The sequence below is a fragment of the Neoarius graeffei genome, chromosome 2, assembly GCF_027579695.1.
Source record: "Neoarius graeffei isolate fNeoGra1 chromosome 2, fNeoGra1.pri, whole genome shotgun sequence".
Lineage (NCBI taxonomy): Eukaryota > Metazoa > Chordata > Actinopteri > Siluriformes > Ariidae > Neoarius > Neoarius graeffei.
The window spans coordinates 21,532,915-21,545,064 of record NC_083570.1 but is presented as its reverse complement, the minus strand read 5'-3'; the positions used below and the strand labels follow the sequence as shown (position 1 = coordinate 21,545,064).

At 46.0% G+C, this 12,150-nt stretch overlaps 1 protein-coding gene across 1 annotated transcript in view; it reads left to right on the top strand.

The window, feature by feature from the left end:
- hmcn1 (hemicentin 1) overlaps positions 1–12,150 on the top strand; it is a 310,140-nt gene that overhangs the window by 192,126 nt on the left and 105,864 nt on the right. Inside the window, exons 47-50 of the mRNA XM_060913989.1 lie at positions 1,749–1,862; positions 1,970–2,056; positions 4,590–4,781; positions 10,678–10,851. Coding sequence (XP_060769972.1) covers positions 1,749–1,862; positions 1,970–2,056; positions 4,590–4,781; positions 10,678–10,851 — 567 coding nt within the window. The remainder of the gene's footprint in view (positions 1–1,748; positions 1,863–1,969; positions 2,057–4,589; positions 4,782–10,677; positions 10,852–12,150) is intronic.

Sequence of the window (12,150 nt, the reverse complement as noted above, 5' to 3'; positions counted from 1 at the left end):
AGGTAAAGAGAACCCAGTTAAACAAACGAGACAAAAATATTATACTTGGTCATTTATTTATTGAGGAAAATGATCCAATATTACATATCTGTGAGTGGCAAAAGTATGTGAACCTCGAGGATTAGCAGTTAATTTGAAGGTGAAATTAGAGTCAGGTGTTTTCAATCAATGGGATGACAATCAGGTGTGAGTGGGCACCCTGTTTTATTTAAAGAACGGCTCTATCAAAGTCTGATCTTTACAACACGTTTGTGGAAGTGTATCATGGCACGGACAAGGAGATTTCTGAGGACCTCAGAAAAAGCGTTGTTGATGCTCATCAGGCTGGAAAAGGTTACAAAACCATCTCTAAAGAGTTTGGACTCCACCAATCTACAGTCACAGACTGTGTATAAATGGAGGAAATTCAAGACCATTGTTACCCTCCCCAGGAGTGGTTGACTAACAAAGATCACTCCAAGAGCAAGGCGTGTAATAGTCGGCGAGGTCACAAAGGACCCCAGGGTAACTTCTAAGCAACTGAAGGCCTCTCTCACATTGGCAAATGCTAATGTTCATGAGTCCACCATCAGGAGAACACTGAACAACAATGGTGTGCATGGCAGGGTTGCAAGGAGAAAGCCACTGCTGTCCAAAAAGAACATTGCTGCTTATCTGCAGTTTGCTAAAGATCATGTGGACAAGCCAGAAGGCTATTGGAAAAATGTTTTGTGGACAGATGAGACCAAAATAAACTTTTGGTTTAAATGAGAAGCGTTATGTTTGGAGAAAGGAAAACACTGCATTCCAGCATAAGAACCTTATCCCATCTGTGTAACATGGTGGTGATGGTATCATGGTTTGGGCCTGTTTTGCTGCATCTGGGCCAGGATGGCTTGCCATCATTGATGGAACAATGAATTCTGAATTATACCAGCGAATTCTAAAGGAAAATGTCAGGACATCTGTCCATGAACTGAATCTCAAGAGAAGATGGGTCATGCAGCAAGACCACGACCCTCAGCACACTAGTCATTCTACCAAAGAATGGTTAAAGAAGAATAAAGTTAATGTTTTGGAATGGCCAAGTCAAAGTCCTGACCTTAATCCAATCGAAATGTTGTGGAAGGACCTGAAGTGAGCAGTTGATGTGAGGAAACCCACCAACATCCCAGAGTTGAAGCTGTTCTGTACGGAGGAATGGGCTAAAATTCCTCCAAGCTGGTGTGCAGGACTGATCAACAGTTACCGGAAACGTTTAGTCGCAGTTATTGCTGCACAAGGGGGTCACACCAGATACTGAAAGCAAAGGTTCACATACTTTTGCCACTCACAGATATGTAATATTGGATCATTTTCCTCAATAAATAAATGACCAAGTATAATATTTTTGTCTTGTTTGTTTAACTGGGTTCTCTTTATCTACGTTTAGGACTTGTGTGAAAATCTGATGATGTTTTGGGTCATATTGATGCAGAAATATAGACAATTTTAAAGGGTTCACAAACTTTCAAGCACCACTGTTATTGTGTTATTCGATTGCATAATGCATAAAATCTCAGTAACTTTCTTAAGATCACCGGGAGTGTCACTTCTCTGAGAAGTCTTATTAAGCATCATCTGTATTTTATTTTGCATTTTAAACTCGTTTCAGTGGGAGATGAGTTTAAAATGCAGAGTACAATGTCAATGTTGGAGTGACTTTATAAGCAAAAGTACGCTATTGTTAAAGGACAGAAGATGACTTTTTTTATTTGCGGTCATCTCAGGTGGGCGAAGTCTGCGTCTGATGCATGCCGCAGCAGAGGATGCTGGAAGGTACACCTGTATTGTGTCCAATACTGCTGGAGAGGACTGGAAGAACTTTGATTTGGACGTATTGGGTAACAGTACACACTGCATATTTTGTTGCAAGTAAAAAAATCTCCACTGGTACGACTAAAGTTTACACAGTTTTTTTTTTTTAATTTGGCTGTTTCTTTCTCATTAGTTCCTCCAAGCATTGTGAACGAGGGTGGGATACAGGATGTGAGAGTAAAGGAGGGGCAAAACGTCACTCTGACCTGTGAGGTCACCGGTATGTCATCCTCACACACTACAAATACACAGACGCAATTTGTACACCTGTGTTAATATTCTCCCTTCTTACAAGTACTGAAAATACATCATTTGATAATACTATTGCCATTTAACAATGAAATATTTGATAAATATTACAGTATATTCATGACCAAGATTTAATTAAGCTACTAAAAATCCTATTTTCTGCCTGCTCGGACTTGCGTGGACATGTTAGATTGTAGAGAGATCATAACGTCTTCCTGGGAGCGTAACTACACTAGTCATTATGTTGCAGCTGTGCCATCACATCTGGTTTAATAACCTAAAATAGTTTCAAATTAGCTTTACTCTCCTCTTATTTAACTGTCATCTTGGCTTTACATTTAACCCATGGGGAAGCAATATACTCATCTCATCTCATCTCATTATCTCTAGCCGCTTTATCCTTCTACAGGGTCGCAGGCAAGCTGGAGCCTATCCCAGCTGACTATGGGCGAAAGGCGGGGTACACCCTGGACAAGTCGCCAGGTCATCACAGGGCTGACACATAGACACAGACAACCATTCACACTCACATTCACACCTACGGTCAATTTAGAGTCACCAGTTAATCTAACCTGCATGTCTTTGGACTGTGGGGGAAACCGGAGCACCCGGAGGAAACCCACGCGGACACGGGGAGAACATGCAAACTCCGCACAGAAAGGCCCTCGCCGGCCATGGGGCTCGAACCCGGACCTTCTTGCTGTGAGGCGACAGCGCTAACCACTACACCACTGTGCCGCCCGTCATTTGTATGTGTAAAATGCAAAATGCTGCAAGATGCTGTTTTGGTCAATTCACCACAGAAGCTGTAGCTAATAGTAAGATGCTAAATATGGATTGAAAAATTGACGAGACCTTTAAAGTGCATATCCTGGACCAATTTCATTTTTTTATATGAAAGTATGTCCCTTTACACACTCATCCAGAAGGGTAATTTTGCACAAGGCCATCTGTCTACAGCAGAAAAAATAAAATAAAACGCATTTGGGGGCGGCACGGTGGTGTAGTGGTTAGCGCTGTCGCCTCACAGCAAGAGGGTCCGGGTTCGAGCCCCGTGACCGGCGAGGGCCTTTCTGTGCGGAGTTTGCATGTTCTCCCCGTGTCTGCGTGGGTTTCCTCCGGGTGCTCCGGTTTCCCCCACAGTCCAAAGACATGCAGGTTAGGTTAACTGGTGACTCTAAATTGACCGTAGGTGTGAATGTGAGTGTGAATGGTTGCCTGTGTCTATGTGTCAGCCCTGTGATGACCTGGCGACTTGTCCAGGGTGTACCCCGCCTTTCGCCCGTAGTCAGCTGGGATAGGTTCCAGCTTGCCTGCGACCCTGTAGGACAGGATAAAGCGGCTAGAGATAATGAGATGAGATGAAACGCGTTTGGAAAAATCCCAAGGGAGTCTGGAGCCAGATTCGTGACGTTACCTGCGGAAGCGCCAGCAGGCTGCGCGAGCTTTGCACGGTTTAAATGCACAGCCTGTGTAGACCAAGCGCTCCCATTTCTCTCTCATTGTCCGGTCTTTTGGAAAACGATGAGTACTAATCCTATCAAGATTGGTGTTGCTACACCCTCCTACGATACATCTGTTAACCATTTTAATAATTACGCGATAACGTTGAAGAAATTTGCAGAAAACTACCAGGGCGTTTTCTCATAAACAAACCAGCGCTGACGTAGGATTCAGAAGGAGGCGTCCCGCACGCGACGTCACGATGTTTCCCGGGAAATCGAAATGCAAAGTTTTTTCAGAGGCGGACCAATTCGCCTCAAATGGCTCGACTTCAACTGAATTTTTCTGGTATTGCGCAAGGTAAAAAAAAATTGCACAAAATGTGACAGATGCACTATATTGCCAAAAGTATTTGCTCACCCCTCCAAATTATCGGAATCAGGTGTTCCAATCACTTCCATGGCCACAGGTGTATAAAATCAAGCACCTAGGCATGCAGACTGTTTTTACAGTTTGGAGCTGGCCCCTTCCTCTTCCAACATGACTGTGCACCAGTGCACAAAGCAAGGTCCATAAAGACATGGATGACAGAATCTGGTGTGGATGAACTTGACTGGCCTGCACAGAGTCCTGACCTCAACCCGATAGAACACCTTTGGGATGAATTAGAGCGGAGACTGAGAGCCAGGCCTTCTCGTCCAACATCAGTGTGTGACCTCATAAATGCGCTTCTGGAAGAATGGTCAAAAATCCCCATAAACACACTCCTAAACCTTGTGGACAGCCTTCCCAGAAGAGTTGAAGCTGTTCTAGCTGCAAAGGGTGGACCGACGTCATATTGAACCCTATGGATTAGTAATGGGATGTCACTTAAGCTCATATGTGAGTCAAGGCAGGTGAGCAAATACTTTTGGCAATATAGTGTATTTGACCAAAGTTTAATATAAAATAGGAGAATTACATTGATCTTGCTCCTGAATTTACCCGTGATATGCACTTTAAGATATGTAGTTTCTTTCATGTTACTTCCATCTTGACCTCTAAGTTTTGATGCTGCATAGGGAACCCAGTGCCTGAGATCACATGGTTAAAGGATGGTCAACCAGTGTCGGGTGAAGAGCGCCTGCAGGTGATGTCACATGGACGCTTCCTTCATATAAACGAAGCTCAAGTGGTCGACACGGGCAGGTACAGCTGCCTGGCTTCCAACAGTGCTGGAGACAGGAGCGCACACTTTAATCTAAACGTCCTTGGTATGTCTGTGTAGAATAGTGTTTATACAGTATGTATTTAGCAGTTCTTGCATCCTGTTAGTCCCAAATAAGCTCTAACATACTTTGGCAGTGTTACTGATCAACAGCAAACAGTAAAACATGTAAATCTAGTGTAGTTTATCACTTTAAGTCAAGTCTTTGTGTACAACCCCGATTCCAAAAAAGTTGGGACAAAGTACAAATTGTAAATAAAAACGGAATGCAATAATTTACAAATCTCAAAAACTGATATTGTATTCACAATAGAACATAGACAACACATCAAATGTCAAAAGTGAGACATTTTGAAATTTCATGCCAAATATTGGCTCATTTGAAATTTCATGACAGCAACACATCTCAAAAAAGTTGGGACAGGGGAAATAAGAGGCTGGAAAAGTTCGTCTCGTCTCGTCTCGTCTTCTTCCGCTTATCCGGGACCGGGTCGCGGAGGCAGCAGTCTAAGCATGGAAGCCCAAACTTCCCTTTCCCCAGACACCTCGGCCAGCTCCTCGGGAAGAACACCGAGGCGTTCCCAGGCCAGCCGAGAGACATAGTCCCTCCAGCGTGTCCTGGGCCCCTCCTAGAACTGCCACCTTATTGTGGTGGAGGGGTTTGTGTGCTTGAATGATCCTAGGAACTATGTTGTCGGGGGCATTATGCCCCTGTTAGGGTTTCCCAAGGCAGACAGGTCCTAGGTGACAGGCCAGACCAAGAGCAGTTCACCAAAAACCCCCTATGGAGAAAAAATCCAGGACCGTGACGTCACCCGGTAGGACGCAGCCGGGGCCCCACTCTGGAGCCAGGCCCGGGGTTGGGGCTCGTATGCGAGCGCTTGGTGGCCGGGCCTTTGCCCATGGGGCCCGGCCGGGCTCAGCCCGAAGAGGTGACGTGGGCCCGACCTCCTGTGGGTTCACCACCCACAGAGGTAGCAGTAGGGGTTTGGTGCAGTGTGGATTGGGTGGCAGTCGAAGGCAGGGGCCTCGACGACCTGATCCCCGGACACAGCGGCTGGCTGTTGGGACATGGAATGTCACTTCGCTGGGGGGGAAAGAGCCTGAGCTTGTGCGGGGGGTTGAGAGGTACCGGCTAGAGATAGTCGGGCTCACCTCCACGCACAGCTTGGGCTCTGGAACCCAGCTCCTCGAGAGGGGCTGGACTTTCCACTTCTCTGGAGTCGCCCGTGGTGAGCAGCGGTGGGCTGGTGTGGGCTTGCTTATAGCTCCCCAGCTCAGCCGCCATGTGTTGGAGTTTACCCCAGTGAATGAGAGGGTCGCCTCTCTGCGCCTTCGGATTGGGGAGAGGGCTCTTGCTGTTGTTTGTGCCTACGGGCCAAATAGCAGTATAGAGTATCCGGCCTTCTTGGAGTCCCTGGGAGAGGTACTGAGGGGTGCTCAGACTGGGGACTCCATTGTGCTACTGGGGGACTTCAATGCCCACATGGGTGACGACAGTGACACCTGGAGGGGCGTGGTTGGGAGGAACGGCCTCCCTGATCTGAACCCGAGTGGGGTTTTGTTATTGGACTTCTGTGCTAGTCACGGTTTGTCCATAACGAACACCATGTTCGAGCATAGGGGTGTCCATAAGTGCACGTGGCACCAGGACACCTTAGGTCGGAGGTCGATGATCGACTTTGTAGTCGTTTCATCTGATCTCCGGCCCTATGTCTTGGACACGGGTGAAGAGAGGGGCTGAGCTGTCAACTGATCATCACCTGGTGGTGAGTTGGATCCACTGGCTGAGGAGGAAGCTGGACAGACCTGGCAGGCCCAAACGTATGGTGAGGGTCTGCTGGGAACGTCTGGCCGAGCACTCTGTTGGGGAGGTCTTTAACTCCCACCTCCAGGAGAGTTTTTCCCAGCTTCCGAGGGAGGCGGGGGACATTGAGTCTGAGTGGACCATGTTCTCTGCCTCCATTGTCGACGCAGCTGTTCGGAGCTGTGGCCGCAAGGTCTCCGGTGCCTGTCGTGGCGGCAATCCCCAAACCCGGTGGTGGACACCGGAAGTAAGAGATGCCGTCAAGCTGAAGAAGGAGTCCTATCAGGCCATGTTGACCTCCGGGACTCCTGAGGCAGCCGACGGGTATCGGCAGGCCAGGCGTGCTGCAGCTCGGGCAGTTGCGGAGGCAAAAACTCGGAACTGGGAGGAGTTCGGGGAGGCCATGGAGAAGGACTATCGGTCAGCCTCGAAGAAATTCTGGCAAACCGTCCGGCGCCTCAGGAGGGGGAAGCAGTACTCTGCCAACACTGTTTACAGTGCGGGTGGGGAGCTGTTGACCTCGACTGGGGACATTGTCGGGCGGTGGAAGGAATACTTTGAGGATCTCCTCAATCCCACCGTCATGTCTTCCACTGAGGAGACTGAGGCTGATGACTCAGAGGTGGACTCGTCCATTACCCAAGCCGAAGTCACTGAGGTGGTTTGCAAGCTCCTCGGTGGCAAGGCACCGGGGGTGGATGAGATCCGCCCTGAGTATCTCAAGTCTCTGGATGTTGTGGGGCTGTCTTGGTTGACACGCCTCTGCAACATCGCGTGGCAGTTGGGGACAGTGCCTCTGGAGTGGCAGACTGGGGTGGTGGTCCCTCTTTTTAAGAAAGGGGACCGGAGAGTGTGCTCCAATTATAGGGGAATCACACTTCTCAGCCTCCCAGGGAAAGTTTACTCCAGGGTACTGGAGAGGAGAATTCAACCAATAGTCGAACCTCGGATCCAGGAGGAACAATGCGGTTTTCGTTCTGGTCGCGGAACCCTGGACCAGCTCTATACCCTTCATAGGGTGCTCAAGGGTTCATGGGAGTTTGCCCAACCAGTCCACATGTGCTTTGTGGATCTGGAGAAGGCATTTGACCGTGTCCCCCGTGGTATTCTGTGGGGGGTGCTTCGGGAGTATGGGGTTCGGGGCTCTTTGCTAAGGGCTGTCCGGTCCCTGTACGAACGGAGCAGGAGTCTGGTTCGCATTGCCGGCAGTAAGTCAGACCTGTTCCCAGTGCATGTTGGACTCCGGCAGGGCTGCCCTTTGTCACCGGTTCTGTTCATAATTTTTATGGACAGAATTTCTAGGCGCAGCCAGGGGCCGGAAGGAATCCTGTTTGGGAACCACAGGATTTCATCTCTGCTTTTTGCGGATGATGTTGTCCTGTTGGCTTCTTCAAACCAGGACCTTCAGCATGCACTGGGGCGGTTTGCAGTCGAGTGTGAAGCGGCTGGGATGAGAATCAGCACCTCCAAGTCCGAGGCCATGGTTCTCGACCGGAAAAGGGTGGCTTGCCCTCTCCAGTTTGGTGGAGAAGTCCTGCCTCAAGTGGAGGAGTTTAAGTATCTCGGGATCTTGTTCACGAGTGAGGGAAGGATGGAGCGTGAGATCGACAGGCGGATCGGTGCAGCCTCCGCAGTGATGCGGTCGCTTTACCGGTCCGTCGTGGTGAAGGAGCTGAGCCAAAAGGCGAAGCTCTCAATTTACCGGTCGATCTACGTTCCGACTCTCACCTATGGTCATGAGCTTTGGGTAATGACAGAAAGAACAAGATCGTGGATACAAGCGGCTGAAATGAGTTTCCTTCGCAGGGTGGCTGGGCGCTCCCTTAGAGATAGGGTGAGAAGCACAGTCACTTGGGAGGAGCTCGGCGTAGAGCCGCTGCTCCTCCACATCGAGAGGAACCAGCTGAGGTGGCTCGGGCATCTTTTTCGGATGCCTCCTGGACGCCTCCCTGGGGAGGTGTTCCAGGCATGTCCCCCTGGGAGGAGGCTGGAAAAGTTAAAGGTACAAAAAAGGAACAGCTGGAGGACCAAATTGCAACTCATTAGGTCAATTGGCAATAGGTCATTAACATGACTGGGTATAAAAAGAGCATCTTGGAGTGGCAGCGGCTCTCAGAAGTAAAGATGGGAAGAGGATCACCAATCCCCCTAATTCTGCGCCGACAAATAGTGGAGCAGTATCAGAAAGGAGTTCGACAGTGTAAAACTGCAAAGAGTTTGAACATATCATCATCTACAGTGCATAATATCATCAAAAGATTCAGAGAATCTGGAAGAATCTCTGTGCGTAAGGGTCAAGGCCGGAAAACCATACTGGGTGCCCGTGATCTTCGGGCCCTTAGACGGCACTGCATCACATACAGGCATGCTTCTGTATTGGAAATCACAAAATGGGCTCAGGAATATTTCCAGAGAACATTATCTGTGAACACAATTCACCGTGCCATCCGCCGTTGCCAGCTAAAACTCTATAGTTCAAAGAAGAAGCCGTATCTAAACACAATCCAGAAGCGCAGATGTCTTCTCTGGGCCAAGGCTCATTTAAAATGGACTGTGGCAAAGTGGAAAACTGTTCTGTGTTCAGACGAATCAAAATTTAAAGTTCTTTATGGAAATCAGGGACGCCGTGTCATTCGGACTAAAGAGGAGAAGGACGACCCAAGTTGTTATCAGCGCTCAGTTCAGAAGCCTGCATCTCTGATGGTATGGGGTTGCATTAGTGCGTGTGGCATGGACAGCTTACACATCTGGAAAGACACCATCAATGCTGAAAGGTATATCCAGGTTCTAGAGCAACATATGCTCCCATCCAGACGACGTCTCTTTCAGGGAAGACCTTGCATTTTCCAACATGACGACAATGCCAAACCACATACTGCATCAATTACAGCATCATGGCTGCATAGAAGAAGGGTCCGGGTACTGAACTGGCCAGCCTGCAGTCCAGATCTTTCACCCATAGAAAACATTTGGCGCATCATAAAACGGAAGATACGACAAAAAAGACCTAAGACAGTTGAGCAACTAGAATCCTACATTAGACAAGAATGGGTTAACATTCCTATCCCTAAACTTGAGCAACTTGTCTCCTCAGTCCCCAGACGTTTACAGACTGTTGTAAAGAGAAAAGGGGATGCCTCACAGTGGGAAACATGGCCTTGTCCCAACTTTTTTGAGATGTGTTGTTGTCATGAAATTTAAAATCACCTAATTTTTCTCTTTAAATGATACATTTTCTCAGTTTAAACATTTGATATGTCATCTATGTTCTATTCTGAATAAAATATGGAATTTTGAAACTTCCACATCATTGCATTCCGTTTTTATTTACAATTTGTACTTTGTCCCAACTTTTTTGGAATCGGGGTTGTAAAACACAAGTGTGATTTCCTCACACAGTGATCAAGCTGTTGGATAGCTTCATGCCATAGCAAGGCACATAGAGTTTTTAAACAATTTAGTTTGTAATCAGATACCGGCTTAAATATATGTGATGTATTTTGTATATTTGAATTATATACTTATCATGTTAAGGTTTTTTTTTTCCTATGGTGTATTCAGTATAAATATCCAGTTTTGCTATTGTTTTCCTTTGTTTTAAACTTTCTATGGGTAAGATTTGTCTTTAAAAACAACTACTGCTACTACTTTTCCCTGTGAATCCCAGATTCTTCATATTTGGCCTAATCTACATTGAATCTGTATGTTTTAAGTGTGAATTTGTGATATTTTTATTTATTTATCTTTGGTCTTAGCTGGAAATTGAGTATGTTTTAACTCTTAGCCTCTAACAAGTTCAAAACAAAGAATGTCAGCAAAAAATATACATCTATTAAATAAAAAAAAGATTTTTATTTCATGTAATATGTACATAAATAAAATATACAGAACTGATATTGAAATACTTTTTTCAGCGTCCAGACTCCATAGTGATACTCTTGTGCCACAGTCAGGTTTTCCCTTTTCACTTTTGGTGTTAACCTGTCTTTAAAATTTTCATACTTATGAATGTAATGTATAATAATACATATATTTTTTATAATCGTATGCTGACATTTCACATGTGAAGGTTTTTTTTTTCCCCCCACAGGCCTTCACACTTGTATATTCTGAAGTGTGTTTGTGTGTCTCCCAGTTACTCCGACCATCACTGGCTCTGGGCCAGAGGGATCTTCTGAAGAGGTGACTGTGACTTTGAACAGCCCCACATCTCTGGTGTGTGAAGCTCAGTCCTACCCCCCCGCCATCATCACCTGGCTCAAAGACGGTACACCTTTTGAGTCCAGCCGCAACGTCCGGGTATTGCCAGGTACCAAATCCCAGTAATATTGCACTAGTGTACCTCAGAATGCTTTAGCTCTTTGCATAAAAGAACTGGATGGAAATAGACATATTTAGTGATAGTCCGATCTCTTAAATCTGTGTTCCACAAAGAAATAAAGGTGTATTTAAGATGACCACTCAGCCTTAAACCCCATGTACTATCAGGCATTTCTTTTACCCATGTTCAACATTATATATGTTATTAAATATTTTTAATTAAGATAATGACACAAACAGGGCTCTACATTAACTTTTGAAACCACTTGTCCTGTCGGGCAAGTTGAAAGGAAATTTACTTGTCCGAATGTGAAGTTGGCTTGTCCGAAGAAATATTTGAGAAAAAAAAACCCCACAAATTTGTAACCCAACAATCTTTATTGCATTTGTTTCCAAATTCACAACATATGCATAATATCTATGAATCAAAAGTAATCAGTACTTGATATACTGAGGCAAAAGTTCAAAATATAGTAAAACAGACTGATTGATACCATAATTCACCAATTATTATGCTGAAGTTCAGAAGGAATACAGTGGGGCAAAAAAGTATTTAGTCAGTCACCAATTGTGCAAGTTCTCCCACTTAAAAAGATGAGAGAGGCCTGTAATTTTCATCACAGGTATACCTCAACTATGAGAGACAGAATGAGAAAAAAAAATCCAGGAAATCACATTGTCTGATTTTTAAAGAATTTATTTGTAAATTATGGTGGAAAATAAGTATTTGGTCAATAACAAAAGTTAATCTCAATACTTTGTTATATACCCTTTGTTGGCGATGACAGAGGTCAAACGTTTTCTGTAAGTCTTCACAAGGTTTTCACGCACTGTTGCTGGTATTTTGGCCCATTCCTCCATGCAGATCTCCTCTAGAGCAGTGATGTTTTGGGGCTGTCGCTGGGCAACACGGACTTTCAACTCCCTCCAAAGATTTTCTATGGGGTTGAGATCTGGAGATTGGCTAGGCCACTCCAGGACCTTGAAATGCTTCTTATGAAGCCACTCCTTCGTTGCCTGGGCGGTGTGTTTGGGATCATTGTCATGCTGAAAGACCCAGCCACGTTTCATCTTCAATGCCCTTGCTGATGGAAGGAGGTTTTCACTCAAAATCTCACGATACATGGCCCCATTCATTCTTTCCTTTACACGGATCAGTCGTCCTGGTCCCTTTGCAGAAAAACAGCCCCAAAGCATTATGTTTCCACCCCCATGCTTCACAGTAGGTATGGTGTTCTTTGGATGCAACTCAGCATTCTTTCTCCTCCAAACACGACAAGTTGAGTTT